Source organism: Bufo bufo, chromosome 3 (genome assembly GCF_905171765.1).
Source record: "Bufo bufo chromosome 3, aBufBuf1.1, whole genome shotgun sequence".
NCBI lineage: Eukaryota > Metazoa > Chordata > Amphibia > Anura > Bufonidae > Bufo > Bufo bufo.
In genome coordinates, this window is record NC_053391.1 from 672124616 (window position 1) to 672152032 (window position 27417).

Below are 27417 nucleotides of genomic sequence, written 5' to 3' on the forward strand. Positions count from 1 at the left end.
CCACAGCAACCAATCGGCTCATTTCTTTCACAGCGTACCGTTCTGTGGTAAAACGAAAGCTGCGCTCTGATTGGCTAGCACGGGCTTTGCATTACCTTTTATAGGCGGCCAAAGTTCTGTCTAGGACACGCTCTGCCTATCTGATCTCCCGCCCGCACATCACGTGACCGTCTGACCCCCCTCCCTCCCGCTGTGTCATGTGACTGCTGACACTATTTAACCCTTGCGCGTCTTCTCTTCCGTGGTCAGAGGGAAGGAAGATGGAGAAGCTGTGCTCGCTGCTGGTGGTTGCGCTCCTGGCTGTCTGGAGCCGGCCTGGGGCCTCTGACACCCCGGCCAACTGCTCCTTCCCAGACCTGGAAGGCACCTGGGAGTTCCAAGTGAGCCCTAGTAAAGGAGGGCGCCACTGCCGGGAGATTGACTGCTCCCAGCTGGGTGAGAACGGGCGGGTGCCGTGTGACCCGGGCCGGGAGGTTGGGGTGCTGCTTTATAGTGGCTCATGTGTAGAAGTAGGAGCCCAAACCCCTGCCAATCTGTGCACTAGATTGTAAGCTCTGTGTTCTAGCCTGTCATGTGATCACATAGAATGGCATGCACTAGATTGCAAGCTCTGTGGTCCAGGCTGCTGCTGTGTCAGGTGATCACTTCCTCGCCCATCTTTTATCCCTACTTGCTTTGATTGCTATCCCTGCGGCCCAGGGGGTCAAGCACAGCATGGTCCTTGTGCGATCAGAGTCATCGTGGTTGCTGAAGATGTTCTGCAGCAGCTGCTCCATGCAGTCAGGTGCTATAGGTTGTGAGCTCTTTGGGCGAGGCTGTAATTTCAGAGTCATGTGATTACTCGCCTGCTCCTGTATAATGGCATGCACTAGATTGTTAGCTCTGCAGTCCGATGACATGTAATGGTCTGCACTAGATTGTTAGCTCTGTGGTGTCATGTGAGTCCTTCCTTGCCCTTTCTCATCTGCTATGATAGATTGCATGCTCTGCAGCCCAGGGATCCTGCATCCTGTGATCACTGTTTCTTGTGCAATCTCTCTGTCTCGTGATGAGGGAAGTCCCTTCCGTCTTCCTCCAAAGTCTCAGCGGTAGAAACTGACTTGGTGCTGAAGATGTTCTGCAGCAGCTGTGTCGGGGCGCTGCTCAGTCGCCTCCTCCTATAGTAACTAATTAGCTGCTATAGATTGTCAGCTCTGCTATCCTGAAAAGCTTGGTGACTCCCCTTGACCCAGCTGTAATTCCAATGGATGTTCTGCAGCAGCTGTGGACAAAGCAGCGAGGGTGGCTGGGTGAGTAGTGTGCTGGGGCCTCGTACTTTCGGTTTGGGATCTGCTGCTACACTCCGTCTCGTGTTACAGGACATGGCTACAATGTGGATATTCAGTTGCAGGGATGGGTTACGCTGCAGCCTGTGTACTGCTGGGAAATGGTTAATCCTGCAGTGTTTAACAGCTTCCGGTATGGTGCAATGGGCTTCCAGTAAACTGCAGGGACTGGTTATACTGGTGGGACACTGATCGCTGTGTGAGGTCAGGTGGCTGCAGTAAAGCCCGAGCCGCACACCGGCTGTAGACGCCCCGTTCTTCTTCCTTATACCACCCGTCGGTGCATCTTTAATTTACATTGAAGTGTATTAGTGCCGGTTCTGGCAAAACAGATCCAGCTTTCCAGTCTGCGCATGCGCAGACCTTTTAAAAGTGCAAAGAAATAAATGCCAGATCCGTTTTTCCGGATGACAACCGGAGAGACGGATCCGGTATTGCCATGCATTTGTGAGACTCATACGGATCCGTCTTTCAAATGCATCCGTTTGTGTCTGGATTGCCGGATCCGGCAGGCAGGTCCGGCGATGGAATCCTCTGCCGCAAGTGTGAAAGTGCCCTTAGTCAACATTCTCCTTGTGTTGCAAATCCTGGTGTCACTTGCTGAGACGCTATCCATCAAAACGCCAACACGTGGGGGCCAGTCTGGTTGTCACTCCTACCAGATTGTTAGCCGTGGCTCTGGCTTCTGCTTTACTAAAAACCCAGCGTAGGGGCTGGCCCCTGATTCCACCTTTATTCTGTCTCATGACCTGTTAAAGGGGTATTCCTGTCTCCTCTGGATAGGTCATCAGTATCAGATGAGTGGGGGTCCGACACCCGGGACCCCTTCCAATCAGCTGCTTGAGAAGGCATCGGCGCTCGCAGCCTTCTATCAGCGCGCCAAGCACAGCGCCATACATTGTATAGTGGCTGTGCTTGGTATTGCACTCGGCCCCATTCACATCCTCCAGACCTCACTGGCCTAGAAAAGCTGTGAGGAGGCTGCGGCACCAGTGCCTTCTCAGACAGCTGATCGGTTGAGGTCCTCTGACTCCAATGGGTCCGTCGTCTTGCGGTCAAGTATAGGACATTTTATCTTTGGAACGGACATATGTATGTGGAAGAAAGTACACGGATAATCCTTGTGCTTCCACATCCGTTTTTCTGCTCCTCAAAAAGATAGAACATGTCCTATGCTTGGCTGTAAAATGCAGACCACGTACCCATTGAAGTCAACAGGTCTGCCAAAAAAAGGTTACGGCCTCGTGCACACAACCATATCTGAACTCTGAGATGGGAACTGCGTTTGACATAAACATTTTACTACATGGCCGTGCATTGACTTCAGTGGGCGCCATGATGGTGTAGGACAAAGATGGGGAGCGGCACCTGTCGCCCAGCGCCTGCACACCACAGTCCTCTCGCTATGTGCCGATGCTGCCACAAGACGTCTTTAGATGGACGACACCCCCCCCCCCCCCCCCCCCTTTGTTTTGGGTGAAGTAAACAATGGATGTTCCTGTAGAAGTGTCTTTGACACCGGAGGGTTTAGATTTCTAGGATGAAGCTGCTGTGGTGCCCAATGCAATTCCAAAGCTAATATGGTGCCACCTAGACTTCCACTGTTGGTCTGTTATTGAATGTCCTCTTTAAGGGGTTTGCCCAGTAACATGTAGATGTAGACCTATGCTCAGGATAAGGCCTTGTGCACACAACCATGTCGATGGTTATTGCATATTGTACACAGACTGCGCGGAGATGTTATCGGCAGACGTCCTATTGTCTGTATTGCAGACGGTCATTTCTACTGGAGTGAGGTCAATGCACATGGAAGGTATCCGGAACTTACAGACTGCGATACATAAACGGTTGTGTGCGTGATCAATGTATGATGGCGGAGCACTGTAGTCGCCCATCCTGTAGACAAAGCAACAATGGTTACACATGCACGCTACCGCTCCATTCACACAGAGGACTCTGGTGACACCATATTAATATTTTTGTATTTTTTGATTCTCGGGTCAATCTACAGATGCCTTCCTTGTGCTATCATCATCCGTCTCGGAGGTGAAAGGAGCGGTGGTCGTGAATGTATAGATTAGCCAGCCCCAATAATTAGTCCATGGTTCCTTGGGTCATGTTCTGGTATAAAGGGACGGACTAAGCGCAAAGTGGCCTTGGAAAATAAAACCTATAAGTGGCCCCAATGTCGTAGATTGGGCCAGCAGTACCACAACACAAATACCGCCCCAGCAGAACCTAATGCCACAGTGCAGCACACAGTCTCGCCCTTGCCATAGTATTCAACTGTACTGACGCTCATGCGGCCCTCTGGGTGTTAGACCCTACAGGGAAATTTCCCTGTAGTGTCTATCACCAGTTCGCCTCGGCTGGTATGTGGTTGAGCAAGAAGTGACACTAGGACTTTTTTTTTCTATTTTCTCTAGGACCAGTGGAAAAGACTGTAAAGTTCACCATCAAACAGCTTGACGTTGCCGAGGATGGCTGGGGAAACGTTGGCTATGCTACCATCATCTACAATCAAGGCTTTGAAATCGTAGTGAATGGTTACAAGTGGTTTGCCTTCTTCAAGGTAGGTGCGGACTGTCCCAGCTCTGGCTTAGATTAGGGAAGGCTCTGAGTGCGGAGAACCTCTATTAGCTGGAAGCCACTTCCAGTGCTGGTCCTTGTGCCCATGGTTTGCAGGAAGGCTTGGGTGTTCCTACCATGAATGGAATGTAATCTGTTGCCACTGCCACCATGTTGGCTGACCTGGAGTAGGAAGAGCCTGTGGTAGGTTGGATTCACACATCGCGTACTTACCACAATATCCAAATCCGATTCACTCGCAGCATAAACCAATCTGCTGTGGCTCCTCAGATGCATGTCCTCTCTTGGAAAGTCTTGCAGATTTTCACCTCCTAAACTTCTTTCATTGTGACGCAGTGAGTGACATCTGCACCAGGTCCTCGGGTAGTTTATGGATTTCTCTGCACATTCTGGTGCAGGTTTTCTAGGCCGGACAGCGTAGTTTGTGCCTGATGTATTCACATACCCGTAGGGGGACCTGCAATGTAAAACAAGACTGCTCAATCTAGGCAACCTACGGCCACGCAACGGACACCGCAGATTTGACACCACTTTTCCGTACCAGGAAAGTGGATGACCTTTTAGGAAATGCCATTCTCGCGGTGCAGCATAAATTGACCTGCCGAGTGTCAGTGTCCACTGCGGCTTTTACACTTTACAATGCAGAGGGAGAAACCCACAACAGCTCTGCAAGTAGCTTGAGCAGATTTTTCCACCGCAAATTGATTGTTGTAGACATGCCCTACTGGTTTATTCCACGTGTGTTTTATGTATCTGAAATCAACTTTATTAAAGAGGACCTTTCACTAGTTTAAAAACTAACTATATCAGTGGGCAGAGCGGCACCCAGGGGGCCCCCTGCACTTACTAGTATGTCTGGGCGCCGCTCCGTTCGCCCGGTATAGGCTCCGGTGTCTGCAGCTCCCTCTGTTGTACTGGGCAGAGTTTTTGTATTAGGGTTGTCCCTTGCTGCAGCGCTGGCCAATCGTAGCGCACAGCTCATAGCCTGGGAGTCCCAGAGGGAGCTGCAGACACCGGAGCCTATACCGGGCGAACGGAGCGGCGCCCAGACATACTAGTAAGTGCAGGGGGACCCCTGGGCGCCGCTCTGCCCACTGATAGTTAGTTTTTAAACTAGTGAAAGGTCCTCTTTAAGCTTTATTAAAAATCTATTTTGTGTCTCCTTGGTAACAGACTACAAACAAACTTTGTAGTCTATGGCATCATGCACAGGAATCTGTATTTTGTGGATTTGCTCTTTCCACAAGATGCATGGTTGTGTGCTTGTACCCTCAGGCTTATTTCATGCACCATGTTCTATCTTCATCTGTATTTCACACTGGACGGGTCAATTTTAGGTCAGTGGGGAAAAAGACAGCACATGCATGGCATCTGGATGCAACTTTTTATTTTTTTTTTCCACTGAAGGATGCCGTGTAGTATTCTGTGTTTTTCTTCACACCCGTAAAAACTCATGCAATCCAGATGGAAAAAACTAACGCTGAACAGTGCCGACAAAACTTACTCCACTTACATGCAAAACCATCAGCCTTTCAGTGAATGGATCCTGACACGTTCCGCACTACTTGTGTGAAAGGGGCCTAAGTGTATATTCTCCCATCCATAAATTGACCTTCTTGACGTGGATCTGCATGTGATTGGCTCCATTGACATTTAGTGGGGTTATTCCTCTGCAGAATCCCAAGAACGAAGTGTCATACTTATTTCCATGGAATATATATATATATATATATATATATATATCTCTATCTACCCCACAACAAAACACAGTGAATATTTATTTAAATAATTTTTTTTCCCCCCAAATAACCACATTAAAAAATATAAAATATTCACACTTTTACATGGCAGATCGTGGTTGTTTTAATTGTGGATTTCAGAACATGTGAACGCCATCCCTCTATCTGCTCCTTACTACGTGCAAATCTACAAGATGTAGGGGACAGATGGTAGGAGGTGTGACTGCAGGTTCAGACTCCTGGTCCCTTGTGTGGTTCATGATTCATAAATTGGAAGTATGGTAAAATTTGCAGTTGTAGCTTTTCTGTAAAGCACGTCAGGTTAGCTTGTGGTTAGCTGTGCTCATCGGCCTTCTTCTCTCAATTTTCAGTATGAGGAACATGAAGGAAACGTCACCAGTTACTGTCATGAGACCTTCCCTGGCTGGGTGCATGATGTGTTGGGGCGTAACTGGGCCTGCTTTGTCGGAAAGAAAGTATCATCCAGCTCGGGTGACAAAGTAAACCCTGCCCCTTTTCCGAAAGGAGGATGGTGAGTATTGGTGTATTAAGACATTTTGGAAATGAACCCGCCTCCGTGTCTGGACACTACTACGCTGAAAATGTAGTTTCCAGAACATCTCCTGCCAGTGGTCCGTGAAAACCACTGACCAAACACTGGTGGTTTTCAAGGACCTAATAGACCATGTGTGCATGAGGATCCGTAATCGCAGACAAAAAAGGCATGCTTCCGTGGTGTCACCCACTGACTAATGTCAGTGAATGGATACAATGGACAGCACAGGTCTGTGGTTTAGGCCTCATGCACACGACCGTTTTGGTCCACATGCGAGCCAGTTTTGGCGGCTCAGGTGCGGACCCATTCACTTTAATGGGGCCGTAAAACATGCGGACAGATCTCCGTGTGCTGTCCGCATCCGTTGCTCCGTTCCGTGGTCCGAAAAAAAAATATATAACCTGTCCTATTGTCCGCGTTTTGTGGACAAGAATAGGCAGGTATATTAATGGCTGTCCGTGCCGTTCCGTAAATTGCAGAACGCACAGACTCCATCTGTGTTTTGCAGATCTGCGATTTGCACATTAAGACTTTGAGCTATGGAAACTTAAATCCACATTTAAGGAGTTTGGTTGAATTGCTGACTGCTGGTGATCTTACTTCGTGGACTATGTGAGAAGATGGTATAAGGGGCATTTGTCTCAGGCTGGTTTTAGGTCTTGTGTGGGGTGGGAGAAACTGTCTTTGGGATGTCTACATGCCCTGGACAGACCATGGCTCGGCTGACCTGAACCTTCTGTATCCTTGTGAGTTCCAGCCCAGACTGCAGGTCAACTCTCCTATGATTCTGAGGTTCCTGCTGAGTACAGATCACGGTAATGCAGTGGTCAGTCCTGAAACCGTGGCTGTCACATGGCCATCTAAAACCGACCTTGAGGAGTGCGACTCTGTTCATGCAGAAAACTTGTTGTTGCTGGTGGGGAGAATATTAACAGATAAAAACAGTTTGTCAGCATATGCTGTACAATGAAATGAGCATATCGCCATGGCTAAAAATACAAGACAACATGCTCATAATCATCTCTGCCCATCTACCGCAACAAGGTGACCTCTTTTAGATGGGACCTACTCTGTAATAGCTCCTCTCTGTACCTGCTGGACTCGAGTGACTTCACGGAGAGCGGCCTCTGGCTATATACTGCACTAATTGATAACGGCCTGTGGTAAAGATGGGTTTGTTAGGAGCACAGGACAAAGATGGAGATATAACACCGCCTAATGCATACTGTAAAAACAAGACAGCCGGCACATACTGTACAATGAAATGCATGTGCCGATGCACATCGCCTTCAGCAAGCTATAGTATATAGTGACTAACACTATTAATTTTTATTTTTTTTGTGCATTTTGTTCATTTGCTCTAATATTAAACAGATTTTCCACCTGACTCAAGAGTGAAAACTAGTCAGTGACTTCTTCAGTTGCCCTAGGAGGGGGACCCTGTGGCCACTGCCACCAATGATTAATACTGGGGAGGGAGGGGGGGTGGGTTTGTTACCAGAGGGGGCTGATCAGAGTCTGGCTGCTGTTGTGTGCACAGGGCAGCAGGGAGAGTGTAAAGTCCTATTCACCCTAATAGAGCTCTATGACAAGGGTTCTAGCCCTTAAGGAGGCTAATAGTTATTAAATAAAGTAAAAAAAAAAAGTTTAAACAACCCCCCCCACCAAAATAGAAAACAATATATCGCGATATATATCGCACATGCTTAAAATTATATCGCAATATAGATTTTATGACGCGGCTCCGCCTGGCTCCTAACTTTTTTAGCTGGCTCCTAGATTCCAAGGAAATTTGTCAAACCCTGTGACACCCCCTGTCAATCAGCTGTTCCAATGCTGGGTCTACACTGAGTAGTTTGGTGCCTGAGACTTTTGGGAACGGCTGATCAGCGGGGGTCTGACTTTTATTTATAATCTACCCCTGAGGACTGGCCATGGATATAAAAATCCTGGAAAAGCCCTTTAAGGGTGGGGGCAGGGCCTCTGTGGATTTTCTCTGTTGGAGGGAATTCCACAGCAGCAAAATCCGCACCAAATGGTGTAGAATTGGTTGTAGAATTTAGGGATCGACCGATATTGATTTTTTAGGGCAGATACTGATAATTTGGCGCCACCAATGTTTTTACTATTGGCCGGGATGGGGGTGGGGGGCGCACTGCGCCACCAATGATTAATACTGGGGGGCTTGGGGGGGGGGGGCACACTGTGCCACCAATGAAGATAAGTCTATCGATCATTCATATACAGGAGGCGGGAGCTGGCTGCAGAATCGCATAGCCGGCTCCCGACCTCTATCAGCGGTAGCTGCGATCTGCGGCACCTGAGGAGTTAACTACCGCGGATCGCAGCTATTGCTCATAGAGGTCGGGAGCCGGCTATGTGATTCTGCAGCTCCCGCCTCCTGTATATGAATTAATGAGAGACTCATCTTCATTGGTGGTGCAGCGGCCACAGCCCCTCCCCTCCTCTTGTCTCCTCTCCTGCCATTGGCGGCAGCAGCAGCACAGGGGGAGGAGACACTGCTTCCTTCTCCCCTGTGCTGCGGAGGGAACACAGAGAGCGCTGAGAGCAGAGCGTTCTGTGTTCCCAATACGTTATCGGTATATCGGCAAAATAGATGCCGATACCGATAACGTTCAAAATCCTCAATATCGGCCGATAATATCGGCCAAACCGATAATCGGTCGATCCCTTGTAGAATTCATCAATTACTGCACGTTTGCCATAGATTTCACTCAACAACAGGGATTGAATACCTCCAGCACTCCAGCCGTACTGAAACTACAACTCCCAGAATCCTCCTTTCACTTCTATGGGAGTTACAAAATCAGCGGAGTAACTGTATGCTGGGAGTTGTAGTTCCACAGCAGCTGGAGTGCCAAAGGTTGCTGATCCTCGTTCGAACACCCTCTGCAATGGGTTAAATCCCCAAGATACACTGGGGGCATATAGTTAGTGATATTGCCTGAATGTCTGAGGTGCAGGTCCCACCTCTGCGACTCACACCTATACTTGGAACTGAGCCCGAAAAGTGACAGAGGGCGCACCACCCATGTGCGGCCACCCTCCATTTATTCCTATGGGAGTGCAGCATGCTTTGGCTATTTTTTCGAAGTCCTGTTGAAATGAATGGGAGGCGCACAATCACTGCTTCATTTACTTCTATGGGGCCAAATGAAAATAGCTGAGCCAGTGTTTAGCTGTTTTCAGCACTCCCATAGGAATGAATGGAGGGCGGCTGTGCATGTGTGGTGCGCCCTCCATTACTTTGCAGACTTTTTTTTTTTTTCTAAGTTTAGGTGCAGGTCGCAGAGGTGGGACACACACTTATCAGCTAAGATAAGACGATCCGTTAATGGATGTCTTCATGGATGAACCACTGACCATCTTTTCACAGAAGTCAGCATGGACACGCAAAGAAGGCCTTATGATGGGGTAGTGTCTGGCCCCTGGCCCTCTTCCGTCTTGCCATGCAGGGCAATGGCATCACAGTTCTACTCAAGTTGATGGGGCCAGGAGCTCTGCTGTGAAGGGATCTCACCTCTGAATCGGGGATGTGGCCCATTAATTCGCCTGATGGGGTGAGACAGGGTCCATCTCCCCCAAATCATTAAGTGGTGACATATTCTAGAGATGGCACTAATTTAAGATGGAATAACCCTTTTAATGAATGTTTGGGAGTGTGTAAGTTAGGCCTCCTGCACACAACCGTATCAGGTTTTTTTGCAGTCTGCAAATCGCGCATCTGCTAAATATGGATACTGGCCACATGCGTTCCACATTTTGCGGATCATTACATCCTGCCTTCTGTTAGAAATGCCTATTGACTGCAACACGGAATAAGGCATATTGGTGCTCCTTTTAGGGTTTGTGGTGAATGGTCTGAAAAGATGCAGCCCTAATATCCCTTACTGCTTACTACATTGCTCTTATGATGGGACTGGTTCTGATCTAACCTGATGCCACCATTTCCTTTAAAAAGGCAAAGAATGCAATTTTAGCGCTTGCTCTGCAACCAGGACATCTGGGGGACTTCAGCACGTTTCGCCCAGATATACATGGCTCCTATGTGTATCAATGAGAAATCGCTTCCTGGCCCCTGTGATGGTCGGACTAGATTACATTTACTTGATGTTGCCCCATTCCTCCTCCAGGCTCTCGAGCACACCCTTCAAAAGCAACCTTGGACTAGTGCAACAGATCAACTCTGTTCAGAAATCGTGGACTGCAGGCGCCTACCTGGAACTGGATGGACTGTCAATGGAGGATCTTCTGAGAAGGGCTGGCGGACGTAAATCTAAAATTCCAAGGTACATTGTCTATTATGACTGTAGATCTTGGTGTGGTGTTATTGCTTGTAATGGCCACTAAATGTGTGGAATCTGCCCACATATTCTTCAGATACTAAAATCCAAAGACTGCAAAAAAAAAGTCTAGTCTACTGATATAATGTGGTCAACTGGGTTGCAAATCACTAGTGAGACCGGACATGGTACAGCGGGGGTGAATTCAGGGGTGGGCAAACGGGGGTCTTCAACATGGTGGTGCATTCCAGCATGGTGCCTTCCTAAGGAATCATTGAGCAAGATGTATATGGGTCCTTCAAAGGAACACTTCCTTCAGAAAGGCTTACTTACATTCATAGCACATGGCATTGAGCATGGTAACGCTCTAATGGAGTTCCTACAGGAGTGCTCTCTGGCCAGACTGATGGTCTGCCTGAGATTCTGAACACCGAGGAGGTTAAAGAATACATGGAGTGACCTAAGGAGGACCTTTCATGGGTTTTTGTATCAAACTGGTATGCTTTCCCAGTAGTGCAGCCCCTGTAGATGCAAACCCTTCTTGAAAAGGGTGGGGGGGGAATACTCAGCTTCTGTGTCCCGCTGTTTTTGGTATACTAATTCAGACCATCGTTACAGGGAGACATCTGACTTCCTCAGTGGGTGTCTCATTCTTCTTAGCTGTGATGGTGTCCAGCCGCAGCACGCCACTTCATGTACACGTCAAATGCTGTTAAGGACTGATCAGCTCCCTTCTGCTGTTGCACCATTTGACTCTCCAAACTGTGTGAAACGGAAGTCAGTATCTCTATAGACTCCTATGAGCTGGTCAGAGTGAGTGTCCTAGCGATGTATACATGAGCCTGTATAATTCCGTCTCTTGGTCAAACAGCAGAAGTCAGCTGATGAGCAGCACGCTTCTAATCATGACTATCTCATGTCTGTTACAAACGGCAAAAAACTCACTGAAAAAAGTGGCCTAAACAGGTGAAAATGCTCCAAATCCAGACACTAGAGTGTCTACAACCGGGGGAGCTATTCCTCCGCATGCGGTCCGCAGATAACAGCAATCCCCAGCAAAAAATGCATACAATGGAGGATGCCGGGCCGGACCGCATGCACCACAAGGACATCTCGCACAAAATGACATTGTGCAGATGAAAGAAAAAATATATATATATATATATATAATATACACATCACTGAAAAAAATGCACTAAAATGATAAGCAACTGACAATACTAGCTAATTCCTCAGGCCGATGTTAAAAGCTGAGAACGTTGCCAATATCTTCCAGTCAGGAACATATCGGAGCCCCTCATCACTTATTTTTTTTATTTTTTTCAGTGATTTCTGTTACAAACTGACACAATAAAATTTCTTTGACTGGTTTCTAAAACTTGTAATTTAACGGTAAACCAAATCATATAGAAACGGCCAAAGAGTCACCGTAAAATAGCAGGATTAACAATTTCACAGGAAGTGGTTGACTGAAAATGAATGATTAAGCTTGGGCTGCTGCATTTTTCACCCTGACCACACATCCTCTGCAGCCAGTTTGGCCGTCCACAGAGCACACTTCACGGACCCCCCCCCCCCCCTGACCTTTTAAACCATGTCACCGCACTGGCATAGAACTATACAGGGTGTGGAGGTAGCAGTGTCCCGAAAGCACCTATAACATATTGCCTTTCTATTGGGGCCGAGGAGCTTCACCTTACGCCTCTGTCACTACTTGCACTTAATGTAAATTCACGTCTAGTTATATGGTGGAAATGACCTTTAACCTCACTTTTCAGGTGTTTTATTGTTGTAGTCCATTAGTTGCCACACCTTGTGGAAGCCAATGCTTTGTGAATCTGATGTGGACCCAGGAGAATGGGTTTTCATCACAGCAGCGTGTAGAAGAGCAATAACCACTGGCAGATCCGGCATCTAACTTTCTCTTTATCCTCCAGTATTCCACCTCCAGCGCCTCTGCCCACTGACCAGAAGTATCAAGGTCTCCCCGATGCTTGGGACTGGCGTGATGTTGACGGGTATAGCTTCGTCAGCCCTGTTAGAAATCAAGGTACTGTCATAAAGCCTATACTTAATCATTAGAGTAAAGCGATGTCCAAACGTGACTGATTAGCTGCAGGTTTTCTGCCGCAGAGAAATGCACCAAATAATACGATTTTATTTATTTTTGTAGCAGATTTCATGCTTTGCATTGGAAAGGGTGAAATCCAGTGTGAAAATGCACAGTACGTGGTGCAGTTTTTGAAAGGGTTATCCAGAAAATAATGACCTACCCTCAGGGGGTTAGAGTTCTAGCACCCCCACTGTTCCAGGGAGCCATCGTTCTCACTGGAGCTCTGGTGAGTGCAACGGGCTCCTGGCAACTCTCCAATCACAGCGCCATACATGTAGAAAAGTAAAAAAAAAAATTAGAAATGAACTGAGATTCCATAGTTCTCCTAAAGTTGACAAATTTATTGAACAAAATTGCAACGCATTTAGAAAGTAAACCCCTCTCAGGTACATAACGGTACGTTGTATAATGGCAGTGCTTGGTAATGCAGCTCAGCCACATGTCCGATATCCGGTGGTGGCACATGGCCTAGGAAGAGGCTGTGGTGCTCATGGAGCGCTGGCCTCTAATACCTGATCGCCGGGGGTTCTGGGTGTTGGACCCCCACCCATCTGATATTGATGGACCATTTAACATCTGCACCTCAAGGATTTTTATTTTATTCAGCCACATGTGAATTGCTAAAAAAAAATAAAAAAAATCTGAAGATGCTGCATAAAAACCTGTAACAGCAATTGTGGACATATCCTTAAACTTGGGAGAAGACTTACATGTGCTTTGTCTTTAGGTTCTTGTGGTAGCTGCTACTCCTTTGCAACCATGGGAATGCTGGAATCCCGTATCCGTGTTCAGACCAGACTTCAGCAGACTCCCGTCCTGAGTCCCCAACAGGTGGTCTCCTGCAGTAATTACTCCCAAGGTGAGTAACCCTCCTGGGCATGAGAAGCATGCCATCCCTGTAGTAAAGCCACAGATTGGCAGTGTTGTGCCCTGCAAAACTGCTTTAGTTATATTTCTGTATAAGCCTAGTTTTATGTGGGAGAAAATGCATTTTTGTGGTCCTGTATGACAGTACATAGAGTACTTCTTTATATGCTGTACATTTCACTTTGTCTATACTGTACATTTCTCACTGAATATATGTTAAGTAATCTTATGTGGGTTCCTAATAGTGTAGTTTTTTTGCAGAGAAGAGCCCAACGGCTGCAGAGTGCTTTTCTCTGCGATGGCGTCTCACTCCGGTCTGAGTTAGACGCTGTCCTGTCAGAAGCTATATTACAGCGTGGTCTCATGAAGACCCAGTTTTGGAGATCACACTGCATCAGGAGGCTGTCTGAAAGAGAGCGTCACAGCGGGGTGAAGCCTCCACAAGCCAAGAAGTTTGTAGCCACACCTCTGGCTAGTCACTTCAGATTGACTGCCAAAATTGGTGCTAAAAATCTTGAATTACAGCAGAACTGGAGTGTGCCTATTCAGAAGTGAAGTATGGCCTGATAGAATATAGACAGTGGCATGCAAAAGTTTGGGCACCCCTGGTCAAATTGCTGTGAACAGTTAAAGTTGAAGAAATTATCGGGTGTCAGTAGAAGCGGCATGACGTAGGGTGCCGCGCTCCTCCTCTGGCTGCCCTCTCCTCTCTCCTCCACCTCGCTCCTGGATGTGTGTTTCCGCAGGAACGCCGATACTAGACCGGACTGGCCCTGGTTAATCGAGCCCAGATGGGATCGATGGGATCGTGACTGACCTAGTGCAACCTCCTGATGTGACTTGCCTGATGGGATTTGTCACCAGCAGCTTAGACTTGCCGCCTGCCGCGACCTGCCTGCCGTCTGTTGTCCGTCCTGGGTGATTTTTCTGCTGCTGCTGGATGCGGTTTGTTGCCTGCCGTTTTGTTCTCCCGCCGGCCGCCTGCTGCTGACATGCGGTGCCTGCCTTTGATCCGCTGCCTACCCGCGGCCCGCTCTATGGTATTTGCTCTGTCCCTTGTTCGCTGCCGGCTGTGACCCGCCTCATCGTTGCCTCTGATCGGTGCTGTCCCTGTGTTTTGCCTGCATGTGGTCTGCTGCCTGTGAGGTATTGGGGGCGCTGGAGCTGGTGAGCCTGCTGGGTTTCTGAGTCGCGGTGTCCGTGGGTGGAGTGGAGAGCCTGGGTTTGGTGTCTGGCAGGTGAAGTCGGTGCTGCCTCTCATTTATTAGCACACTAGCATCCTTTGGGAGACGGCAGTGGTTTGGTGCTGTTTGCGGGGGGGGCGGTGTGAGGTCGGGGGGTACTATACTTTCCGGAACTCTGTGGCCCTTGTTGGATTCCTGTCGGACCCCTGCCAGCTGTATGGCTCGTTGTGGTCATTGGAGTTGGGTCCTGAGGACTTAAGAACTTAAGGAACTTAAGGAATGGTACCCCCCCCCCCCCCCCCCCCTCTTTACAGATGAAGCGGCAAGGCCCAGGATGACCCTTTTCTATGGATGGATGTTAGGTCTCCCTCTATCTATTTATTTGGATGGTCCGTCTTGGATGGATTGCCCCTGTGAAAATTGCAGTCGTCAGGGGGGAACTTATTTGGGCGCTCTATAGCGGGATGACGGAAAAGAGATAGTTATTTAGTGCTCCTGTTACATCTTCATGTATATGATCCCTATAGAATGATTATTAGTTAGATTTTGTTTGTTAGTGGCTATGTACTTATTTCTGCCCTAGGTGATGACTGTTATACAATTACCTGTAACCGTTTATAATTGGGGGATGTAACTATCTCTCTAGTCTGTAACTATTTTGCGGGTAGGGGTGTGTACCTTCCTGGTATCCGCTCTTGTGTGGGGATATATATTTCTGTAAATTACTTTCTCCTGCCTATGACCTTTTGATACTATCAATAACCGGCATTCTGTGGGGCTGAGTTTGGTCTAGAGTTGGGGCGGTGAACTGTCTGTATAACTGTAGTTTATTTATTTAGATTAAAATGCCGCCAAAATTTCGTAAATCGGGAGGAGTGACCTCCCCAAAAGGAGGATCAGGGGGGAGTCCACAGGCCCGGTTAGATAAATTTCTGAAGTCACCACCACCTAAAACCAGAGGAGGTGTACATAGATCTGCTTCTCAGATTGAGACAGGATTAGAGAATACGGATCAGTTAGAACAGGGTTTACCAAAGGGCAGTTCCTCCCAGATTGAAGGCTTTGATAGCATTAATAGGAAACTCCAGGATATACTGGGAGTAGTAAACGCTACTAATACTTCGGTGGCAGAGTTGACTTCTTCACTTGCAGTAGTCCAAGGTGATGTTACCATAATAAGAGATGAAATGTTGAAGTTGAGACTAAGGGTGAAGGAATTGGAGTCTGCAGTCAACTCTGTCACCTTAGAAAATGGTATATTAAAGAACAGACTAAAAGAGGTAGATGAAGACCACGCTTGGTTAAGGGAAAAAGTGGCAGAGTTGGAGGATAGGTCTCGTAGATATAACCTGCGGTTAGTAGGGTTCCCAGAAGGGGCAGAACAAGATAACCTGCCGAATTTCATTCAGAAGTGGTTGGTAGAAAGTCTGGGACCAGACTATGATGTATCTACCTTCTGTGTGGAAAGAGCCCATAGAATCCCCTTTAAAAAACCTCCTCCAGGGGCCCCTCCCAGGGCAATCCTGGCAAAATTTGTTTGCTCAAAGGATCGGGATTGGGTCCTTAGACGCAAAAGAGAAGTAGAAAATATAAAATTTAACGGTAATCTGATATCAATTTTTCCCGATTTCTCGCGAGAGACCCAAAATAAAAGAAGATCTTTTTTTGATGTGAAAAAAAGATTGATTGCAGCTAAGATTACCTATTCAATGTTATATCCCGCTAAATTGAGAGTGGTATACAATGATTCTGTGCGTTTTTTTTCCACAGTCGGAAGTGGTGCAATGGTTGGATTTAAAGGGTCTATGAAAAATACGGAAGGTGGGTGAGGAGGGAAGTTAATGAGGGGAGGTGGCAGGGGGGAGGTTTGGTGGTAGGAGAGAGGTTGATGGGTATTGTGAAATGCCCTGTCAACCATGTAGGGGTTTGTTTTGGGGGTGGGTTTAAGGGAGGGATTGGCTGCCGTCCGTCGCTGTTCAGATATGCGTGCCTCTCCGTTAAGGAAGGGGGGTCAGAAACTCTGTTTATTCATAGGATATGCCGTGTAACATTCTTTTTTGGAATGTGAGAGGGCTGGGAGACAGGGTGAAGAGGACGGTGGTATTTGATCTCGTGGTCCGCCATCTGCCAGCGATTGTGGTACTATTAGAGACCCATTCTACATTAGATAGGGTTTATATACTGAAAAGGAGATGGGCCTCTCTTGAGTACCACGCTTGCTACTCGTCTTATGCAAGAGGGGTTAGCGTATATATTCATCATGGGATGGAGTATCAGCCGCTAGATAACCTGATAGATAAAGAAGGTAGATTTGTATTCCTCCACGGGTATTGGAAAGGGCAGGAGGTCATATTGGCTTTTATTTATATTCCCCCACCATTTAATGCAACAGTGTTTTCACAGTTAGCGCACATTGATTTTTTGTGGATATAAATTGGACTATTAGTGGCAGGTGACTTTAACCCCTTAAGGACTCAGCCCTATTTCACCTTAAGGACTTGGCCATTTTTTGCAAATCTGACCAGTGTCACTAAGTGCTGATAACTTTAAAACGCTTTGACTTATCCAGGCCGTTCTGAGATTGTTTTTTCGTCACATATTGTACTTCATGACACTGCTAAAATTGGGTCAAAAAAGTTAATTTTTTTGCATAAAAAAATACCATATTTACCAAAAATTTTGAAAAATTTCAAAGTTTCAGTTTCTCTACTTCTGTAATACATAGTAATACCCCCAAAAATTTTGATGACTTTACATTCCCCATATGTCTACTTCATGTTTGTAGCATTTTGGGATTGATATTTTATTTTTTGGGGATGTTATAAGGCTTAGAAGTTTAGAAGCAAATCTTGAAATTTTTCAGAAATTTACAAAAACCAAATTTTTAGGGACCACTACAGGTCTGAAGTCACTTTGCGAGGCTTACATAATAGAAACCGCCCAAAAATGACCCCATTCTATAAACTACACCCCTCAAGGTATTCAAAACTGATTTTACAAGCTTCGTTAACCCTTTAGGTATTGCACAAGAGTTATTGGCAAATGGGGATGAAATTTGAGAATTTCATTTTTTTGCCTAATTTTCCATTTTAACCCATTTTTTCCACTAACAAAGCAAGGGTTAACAGCTAAACAAGACTGTATCTTTATTGCCCTGACTCTGCCGTTTACAGAAACACCCCATATGTGGCCGTAAACTACTGTACGGGCACACAGCGGGGCGTAGAGTGAAAGGTGCGCCGTATGGTTTTTGGAAGCCAGATTTTGCTGGACTGTTTTTTTGACACCATGTCCCATTTGAAGCCCCCCTGATGCACCCCTAGAGTAGAAACTCCATAAAAGTGACCCCATCTAAGAAACTACACCCCTCAAGATATTCAAAACTGATTTTACAAACTTTGTTAACCCTTTAGGTGTTGCACAAGATTTAATGGAAAATAGAGATACAATTTCAAAATTTCACTTTTTTGGCAGATTTTCCATTTTAATATTTTTTTTCCAGTAACAAAGCAAGGGTTAACAGCCAAACAAAACTCATTATTTATGGCCCTGATTCTGTAGTTTACAGAAACACCTAATATGTGTTCGTAAACCGCTGTACGGGCACACAGCAGGGCGCAGAAGGAAAGGAATGCCATACGGTTTTTGGAAGGCAGGTTTTGCTGGACTGTTTTTTTTGACACCATGTCCCATTTGAAGCCCCCCTGATGCACCCCTAGAGTAGAAACTCCAAAAAAAGTGACCCCATTTTAGAAAGTACCGAATAAGGTGGCAGCTTTGTTGGTACTAGTTTAGGGTACATATGATTTTTGGTTGCTCTATATTACACTTTTTGTGCGGCAAGGTAACAAGAAATAGCTTTTTTGGCACTTTTTTTTTTTTTTGTTATTTACAACATTCATCTGACAGGTTAGATCATGTGGTAATTTTATAGAGCAGGTTGTCACGGACGCGGCGATACCTAATATGTATACAATTTTTTTTATTTATATAAGTTTTATACAATAACTTCCTTTTTAAAACCAAAAAAAGTTTTAGTGTCTCCATAGTCTAAGAGCCATAGTTTTTTCAGTTTTTGGGCGATTATCTTGAGTAGGGTCTCAATTTTTGCGGGATGAGATGACGGTTTAATTGGCACTATTTTGGGGTGCATATGACTTTTTGATCGCTTGTTATTACACTTTTTGTGACGTAAGATGACAAAAAATGGCTTTTTTACACCGTTTTTATTTTTTATTTTTTACGGTGGTCACCTGAGGGGTTAGATCATGTGATATTCTTATAGAGCCGGTCGATACGGACGCGGCGATACCTAATATGTATACTTTATTTTTATTTATGTAAGTTTTACACAATGATTTCATTTTTGAAACAAAAAAAATCATGTTTTAGTGTTTCTTTAGTCTGAGAGCCATAGTTTTTTCAGTTTTTGGGCGATTATCTTGGGTAAGGTATGATTTTTGCGGGATGAGATGACGGTTTGATTGGTACTATTTTGGCGTACATGTGACTTTTTTGATCACTTTTATTACCTTTTTTGGGAAGTAAGGTGGGCAAAATTTCAATTTTCTCATAGTTTTTATTTTTTTATTTTTATGGTGTTCACCGTGCGGGGAAAGTAACATGACCGTTTTATAGATCAGGTCGTTACGGACGCGGCGATACCTAATATGTGTAGTGTATTTTATTTTTTTAATTTTTATTCAGTGATGAATGTTTTTTTTTTTTTATCTTAACTTTTTTCACTTTTTTTTTGACCCAGACCCGCTTGGTTCTTGAAGATCCAGTGGGTCTGATGTCTGTATAATACAGTACAGTACAATATAAATTGTTCTGTACTGTATTTTACTTACACTGAACAGATCTATGCTTTTAGCACAGATCTGTTCAGCACCATGGACAGCAGGACGCCTGAGCAGGCGTCCTGTTGCCATGGGAACCCTCCCAGTCTGCTCAGAACTTCGCAGACGGGGAAGGGTAAGCACGGGGCTGAGGGGGGCTCTCTGGGGGCTCTCTCCCTCTCCATCGGGGGGCTGCAAAGGCACAGCAGCCCCCCGATGGAGAGGGAGGGAGCTCCCTGACCGACGACAGTTAACTTTTTCCATACAGCGGTCCGTACGGACCGCGGTATGGAAAGGGTTAAACGGCTGACATCTGCACAGATGTCAGCCGTTTATACCAGGGTGCCAGCAATGTGCTGGCACCCTGGTATCCCCACTAGACACCAACGATCATTCATGGGGAGGCGGGCGGGGGATCGCGATCCCGCCTGCCGCACCGCCCGCCTCCTGCACCGCCCCCACCGCATGCGACACCCCCCCCGCACCACCCGCCGGCATAAAATCGTGCAGGGGTGCAGGGGGGGGTGAAAAATATTGATTATAGGCACTCAAAAGTTTCTGATCCCGGCGGTCAGGGACCGCGGGCATCAGAAACTGCAAAAAGCGCAGCAAACCGCAGGTCTGAATTGACCTGCGGTTTGCTGCGATCGCCGACACGGGGGGGTCACATGACCCCCCCCTGGCGTTGTCACAGGATGCCGGCTGAAGGATTTCAGCCGAAATCCCGTTCCGTTTAACCCCTCGGGCGCCGGAATAGTGATTTCAAGTTAGGACGTACCGGTACGCCCTGAGTCCTTAAGGACTCGGGAAATAGGGCGTACCGATACGCCCTGCGTCCTTAAGGGGTTAATGCGGTACCGGATCCTGAGCTGGATCGGTTCTCGTCGTTCTCCGGGCGCGGCCGCGCGGGATCCCCCTTGACTGCTGTATGCCAGGAGCTGGCGCTGGTTGATATCTGGCGGCACCTCTATGGCAATAAAAAAATCTTTTCATGTTTTAGCCAGTCATTTGGGTCTATGTCCCGTATAGATCTGGCATTTGCAAGTCGGGATCTGTGCGGTCGCGTCCTGAGAATGAGGTATGAACCTCATGGAATCTCGGATCACTCCCCAGTTCTTGTTATATTTTCGGAGGCCCCCGAATACAGGTAGAATCTTTAAACTGAACCTGCACTGGTTGGATGTGATAGGGCAGCAAGCTAGAATAGAGCAGGACATTCACGAATTTTGGGACTTTAATGTAGGATCGGCACATATTCACTATGTGTGGGATGCTTTGAAAGCCCATATAAGGGGCTTATACTTTAGTAAAATTAACAGATTTAGAACGGAAGTACGGCACAGGGAACAACAATTGATAGACTTAATAAGGAGTTTACGCACAGCATTAATTGACTCTTATACGGAGCAATCTATTAATCAGTTAAAAGAGGCCAACTTACAGCTTAAGACGCTCCTATATAAAAAAGCACAACATAAGCTCCTATTTCAAGGCCAGAATCGTTTTTGCGAATCTGGTAAAACGGGCAGGTTCTTGGCTCGTCTGGTGGCCAACCAGAGAGTCTACTAGTATAAGAGAAATTAGGAACTTACAGGGTGTTGGGGTGAGCTCTGCAGTGGAAATTAGGGAGGAGTTTGCGAGATATTACTCCGCCCTTTATAAATCTGAGTCTACGCTTAGTCGCATTGATATGGATCAATATCTTCAAAGATTAGAGCTCCCCCAGTTATGTTCTCAAGATAGAGAGCTTTTGGACTCCCCCATTCTTTTAGAGGAACTTCAGGCGACCCTTTCCTCTTTAAAATATGAATCAGCCCCTGGCTCAGATGGATTGCCGTTTGATTTATATAGGTATCATGCTAAAGTACTTTTGCCGATCCTGCTTTCAGTCCTGAATGAGTCCCGCGCATGCTACTCTTTACCTCCATCATTTAGAGAGGCAGTGATTATCTTGGTCTTAAAAAAGGAGAAGGATCCGTGTGATATGGGGTCATATAGACCCATATCACTTTTAAATACGGACTACAAGATTTTCGCTAAAATTTTGGCCAATCGTCTAAAGAAGGTTATAGCGAGTTTGGTACACCCCAATCAGACGGGCTTTATCCCGGGACGGCAAATACAGATGAGTCTATATAGGGTTTATCTGAATTTGTCTGTTGGGGGCAGTATAGACCACTCCATTCTGTCTTTAGACGCCGCAAAAGCGTTTGACAGGATGGAGTGGTCCTTTTTGTGGGCTACAATGTCCCATTTTGGCCTTGGGAATGCGTTCCTGGAAATGACTCAAATGTTATATGCACAGCCAGTTGCATCTATTAGTGTCAATGGTATTAGCTCTTCCCCTGTCATGATGCGGAGAGGGATGAGACAGGGCTGTCCCCTGTCTCCTCTCCTCTTCGCTCTTTTTATTGAACCATTGGCTTCCAGGATTCGCTTAGATAACTGTATAGATGGTTTTGGGGTGGCGGGAGTGAGCGATAAAATAAGCTTATATGCCGATGACGTGATTCTGTTCCTGGATCAGGGATGGAAAATTCTCTCGCATGTCATAGAGGTAATAGAAGAATATGGTAAACTATCAGGTTATAGAATTAATTGGTCAAAGTCATCGCTCCTCCCGCTGAACCGCAAAGCCTTAGATGAGGGGAGGCGAGTTCGTGTTTTGGCCCCTAGTGATACCTTAGATTATCTGGGGGTTAAGATTGGGGTCCCTATAAATAGGTTTTATGATCTTAATCTGGCCCCGGTTCTGAATAAAGTCAGAGACAAAATCAGCGCTTGGCGGAAATTGATATTGGCACAAACGGACCGAATAGCTTTGATTAAAATGATTATCCTACCGATAGTTTTGTTTCCGTTGTGTGCCTCCCCCATCTGGATCGATGATATCTTTTTTCATAGGTTGGAGACTATGATTAACGATCTAATTTGGGGAAGGAAGAGGGTGCGTATAAAGCAGAGGTATCTATGGTTGTCGGAGGCAGATGGTGGGCTGTCATTACCTTTTTTTCAAGGTTATTATCTATGTGCACAGATTCAGCGCTGTTATTCAAAAGAGTTTACTTTCACGATATTTGACAAAAGTTTTTGATAAACCAGTTGATAATATTTTTGCATGTTTGGAGACTGGGTTTATGGGAATGGGGAGGTCCTTGTTGGTCCCGTGCTCACTGCAGAGGGTTTGGAACAGACTGAAGAAGATCCTTAAATCTTCCGGACCGTTTGTTTTTACCCCTCTGTGGGGGAACGGGGAGCTGGAGGAGTTCTTCAAAATTACAGATTTTGGTTATTGGTCACGTAATGGTATTAATAGGGTGTCTGACCTTTTCTATATGGGTCGCTTTAAATCACTTTTGGAATTTGGTTTTACCGATAGCTCACCATTAGATTTATTTATGTATTCACGTTTGAAACATATATTTGAAACCTCTAGGAATAGGGGTCTTATTTTTCTACGAGAGAATTTATTTTTTGATTTTTGTGATGCCCAGAAGTATGAAAAGGTGAAGTTATCTAGACTCTATGCGAAACTCCGAATGGCACTGGCAACTGTAACGCCTTTCAAAAGTACAGATAAGTGGGAGCAAGAGCTGAATTGCCCCCCACTACAGTGGTCTACCATTTATAGGAACGTGAGGAAGGCGACAGTTTCCAGTGCGCATAGGCTAATTCAATTTAAGATACTCCATAGACTGTATTATACGCCGAAAACACAGGGAAAATTTCCCCAAAATAAAGATCGTGATTGCTGCTGCTCTAAATGTGGATATGTTAATGCCAACTATGTCCATGTGCTCTGGAGCTGCAGCAAAATAAGAAGTTATTGGGATGAGGTCTTCACTACCCTGCAAAAGGAGAGTTCAATGAACTACAACCCGGGAATTTTGATAGTGATCTTTGGAGATTATGGGTCAGAAGTGGAAGTCCCGCCCCAGGTTAGACGGATTTGGATGCGGGGATTGATGGTTGCTAAGGCTATATTGATAAAGTATTGGGGCTCTGTCTCCCCGCCCTCAGCAAGGGAGTGGAGTTCATACCTCCAAAAAATTAGGGTATATGAGGACATTGAAAGGAAACGGAGAGTTGCACGCAGAGCTGTATAGCTATAATAAATACTGATACTATTCCATATAATAATGAATGGAGTGGACGGCAGCCAATGGGGGGGTTGATATTGTTATTATTATATATTATCTTGTGGGTGTCCTTAAGATGCTGTGTAGAGTTTTTCTTGTAAGGATGTCTATGATTGTCATGCTGGGCACACCGCTGAGATTGATATTGTTTTATGTATTAATATTTTGATTTGGAAAATAAAATATATATTTATATAAAAAAAAGTTGTAGAAATTATCCCCAAAAGGCATAATGTTAGAGATGACCTGTGTATTTAGCAAAAATAATTTGTTTTATTGTCTTTTAATTTTATTAAAATGCCAAAAAAAGAAAAGGCACCCTGCCTGGTTAGTAGCACCCCCTTTTTTTTAATTTTTTTTTAATATAACCAGCCAAGAGTCTTTCAATTCTTGTTTGAGGGCTTGTCATTCATTCTTCCTTGCAGGCGTCTTCCAGTTCTGTGAGATTCCTGGGCCGTCTTGCATGCTCTGCCCTTTTGAGGTCTATCCACAGATTTCCAATGATGTTCAGATCAGGGGACTATTAGAGCCATGGTAAAACCTTCAGTTTGCACCCTTTGAGGTAGTCAATTGGTCAGAGTCCAAACTGGAACGTGCATGAGATTATCTGGTAAAGGGGTTTTCCAGGATTACTCACATTTCATAAAATGGCCGTAGTTGGCTATGTTCAGCATACACTGGATTCATCAAAATGGAACTTTAAAAAAAATAAAAAAAAACACAAAAGCTCCATCTTACTCTTGGGGATTTAAAAAAAAAAAATGGAGTAGCATCTCCTAGACTAATGTAACCTTTGTAAAGATGCAGGAAATTTATCAAATTTCCGATAAATTAGATTTTAAATTGGGTCAGTGCAGACTCAAGAAAAAACAACTTCTAAGATTCAATCCAGCCCGTGATAAATTCCCACCTTTCGCGTGAAATCCCAATAGGCAGAGGGTTACATAGTCTCGCAGCTCTGACAGCAGATGTCCTAGAACCTTCCCTCCCTTTAGATGTAGTGGATGCCCCCTTGGTATATAAAATGGAATACAATTTGAGATGAAAGAGCTTAGGGCTATCGGGGCATGATGGGAGTTGTAATTTTTGTTGCAACCTCTGAAGAGCCACAGGTTGAAGATTGCTGGTCTAGAGAGGTACAGCTATATATTTCTGGGAATTTGTAAAAGTGTGGATGAATGGTATCTGGGCCGCTTCCCTATGAGATCCCTGCACCAGCACTAAGAGCAGAGAAGCTACTAGCGTGTCCATCCACATCTGAATGCACGAGCTGTACCAGAATTTCGGCCACTACAGAAACAGCAGGGCACTACCAAAGAGACAAATATACATTTAAAAAATATTACATAGTAATATTTTTTCATGGGAAACTATTTAAGGGTCCAGTTTATGTAGGCACAGTTGGCATTCCCCTGTTACCAACTGTGTTCCTGTTTGAGGGGTGATCATTCAGACACCTCCTCCCAGTCCAGAAGCTGATATTTTTCCCTGAAGACCTTTTTACACTTGGCATCTGTCACATGCTAATTATCTTCTCTTCAGAACACGTCCTGTGTATTAACAGAGCGCTGGCCACTTGTAGACCAGATCCACATAATTTAAAGGCTATGTATACCTTTTATTTTTTTATCGAATTTTAGTCTTTATTAAAAAATATTGCTGTTCTGGCACAAAGGTGTAAAACTTTTCTAGCTGTGTGACTGGCACGTTCACTTTGTCTGTCATCTAATAACCCTCATCTCTAATTTTACTAAGGGGTCATAAAAATCTATTTAAGCCACATTTTATCCATAAGATAAAAATTGAGCTATAATGAGTGTTTTTAATGTCAGAGATAAGGAGCCCGTCTGCTCCTTGCCTGACAGAGCATAGAGAAACATATCCTGCTAGTAGATAAACTCAAAGCTGTGCAGGGAAAACGGTTCATCATTTTTAATAAAGACCTATTGAAAAAATGACTTGGTTCAAAATGAGTACAATGCAATAAAAAAAATATTAATTGCCACCAAATGTGCACATATCCTTTTTAAGAGGATCAGTGCTGTAGTTATCCCCCCCCCAAGCCAGTACATTGTGTACAACTTGGAGACATAATGTTCTGTACCGTATCATGGGGTCGAGTCAAATATATGGGGAGGGCTCAAAAAAAGCACGGTAATTCACAACCAAAGCAAATACTGTAAGTAATTTTAAAGTAAAAATCATAAGACCGAGGATTCAGCCTCCACTCTACAGAATTAAATACAGGAGATGTAGAATCTCGTCACTGCCCACCTAAAATGTCCAATAATCCTAAAAATGTTTGTAAGACTGCATGTACACGGCAGAGCAAGTTTAGTCTTGTATAGATTAACTTGTTGAGTATGCCGAACTAGAATGCTGCTCCTCCGATCAGGAGCAAGTGCTAATACACTGCTTCAGCTCCACTAGTCCTCTGGCAAAATCAACACTAACCACAGCATTTAAAGGGATAGACTTTGGGGCAGGAGCCTTCTGATCACATGGGGATCCCAGTGATTCGATCAGGGCCCATACCCTGTAGGAGCAAATGGCCTGGGGTCGACTTGAAGTCATAAACTTGCCCTACTTTTATATAAATTTTTTTAAATTTATTTTTTTAACTCTCTCTCGCTCCGGGATTTGCTCTTGGAAAGCCAGTGATGATGGTTCCTCCTTGTGTAGACTGTTGACTCATAGCTTTCTTCCCTCTTCATTGCAGGTTGTGATGGAGGCTTCCCTTACCTGATCTCCGGCAAGTACATCCAAGACTTTGGCATCGTAGAAGAGTCTGATTTCCCGTACACCGCCAGTGACACTCCCTGTACCCTGAAGGACAGCTCCTACAGATACTACTCCTCAGAATATCACTACGTGGGCGGCTTCTACGGAGGCTGCAACGAAGCCTACATGAAATTAGAATTGATTTTGGGGGGTCCTTTGGCCGTAGCCTTCGAAGTGTATGATGATTTTATGTATTATAAGGGAGGCATCTACCACCACACCGGGCTACAAGATAAATTCAACCCGTTTCAGATAACCAACCATGCCGTCCTCTTAGTGGGGTACGGAGTAGACTCCAACAGCGGTGAAAAATATTGGATTGTGAAGAACAGCTGGGGAGAGTCTTGGGGTGAGAAGGGTTACTTCAAGATACGTAGGGGCACCAATGAGTGCGCTATCGAAAGTATAGCTGTAGCTGCAACACCTATTCCAAAATTGTAGAGAGTCTGAGAGGGAAATCCTCCTGTACGTATAGATTGAGGTGCGATTGCTCATTGCTGGAAATACAAAAGTTTACCTTTGCAGCCATACCGCCCGGCAGATTTCTAAGTAAATTTTGATATGTGGTCATTATTCTGCATTTGTATAGTGGAAGAGGAGTGTATGGCTTTTGGCTAATTCATTATACAGGGTTTCCCCTCCTTTCTGATATACAGCAGTTCTCTTTGGGGTATTATTGGGTATAGACGGCTTTGCCGTCAACAGGGAAAATCTGAGAAAGCACTTAAAGGGAACCTGTTACCAGGATTTTGTGTATAGAGCTGAGGACATGGGTTGCTAGATGGCCGCTAGCGCATCTGCAATATCCAGTCCCCATAGCTCTGTGTGCTTTTATTGTGTAAAAAAACCCGATTTGATACATATGCAAATTAACCTGAGAGGAGTCAGACAGGACTCGTCTCAGATTAATTTGCATATGTATCAAATCTTCATTTTTGCATAATAAAAGCACACAGAGCTATGGGGACTGGATATTGCG

At 45.4% G+C, this 27417-nt stretch overlaps 1 protein-coding gene across 1 annotated transcript; it reads left to right on the top strand.

Moving 5' to 3' along the window:
* The first annotated feature begins 225 nt into the window (after positions 1–225).
* Positions 226–27152, top strand: CTSC (cathepsin C). The gene is made up of 7 exons (XM_040426364.1): positions 226–435; positions 3752–3897; positions 6025–6185; positions 10364–10519; positions 12451–12563; positions 13354–13485; positions 26377–27152. The coding sequence occupies exons 1-7, from the start codon at positions 261–263 to the stop codon at positions 26877–26879; spliced, it is 1386 nt and encodes a 461-aa protein (XP_040282298.1). The 5' UTR covers positions 226–260; the 3' UTR covers positions 26880–27152.
* Positions 27153–27417: the final 265 nt, after the last annotated feature.

Coding starts and splice junctions, on each gene's coding strand:
- CTSC (XM_040426364.1), top strand. CDS start 261: ATGGAGAAGCTGTGCTCGCTGCTGGTGGTTGCGCTCCTGGCTGTCTGG. Junction 3,898..6,024: donor AGTGGTTTGCCTTCTTCAAG/GTAGGTGCGGAC, acceptor CTCAATTTTCAG/TATGAGGAACATGAAGGAAA. Junction 6,186..10,363: donor CCTTTTCCGAAAGGAGGATG/GTGAGTATTGGT, acceptor TTCCTCCTCCAG/GCTCTCGAGCACACCCTTCA.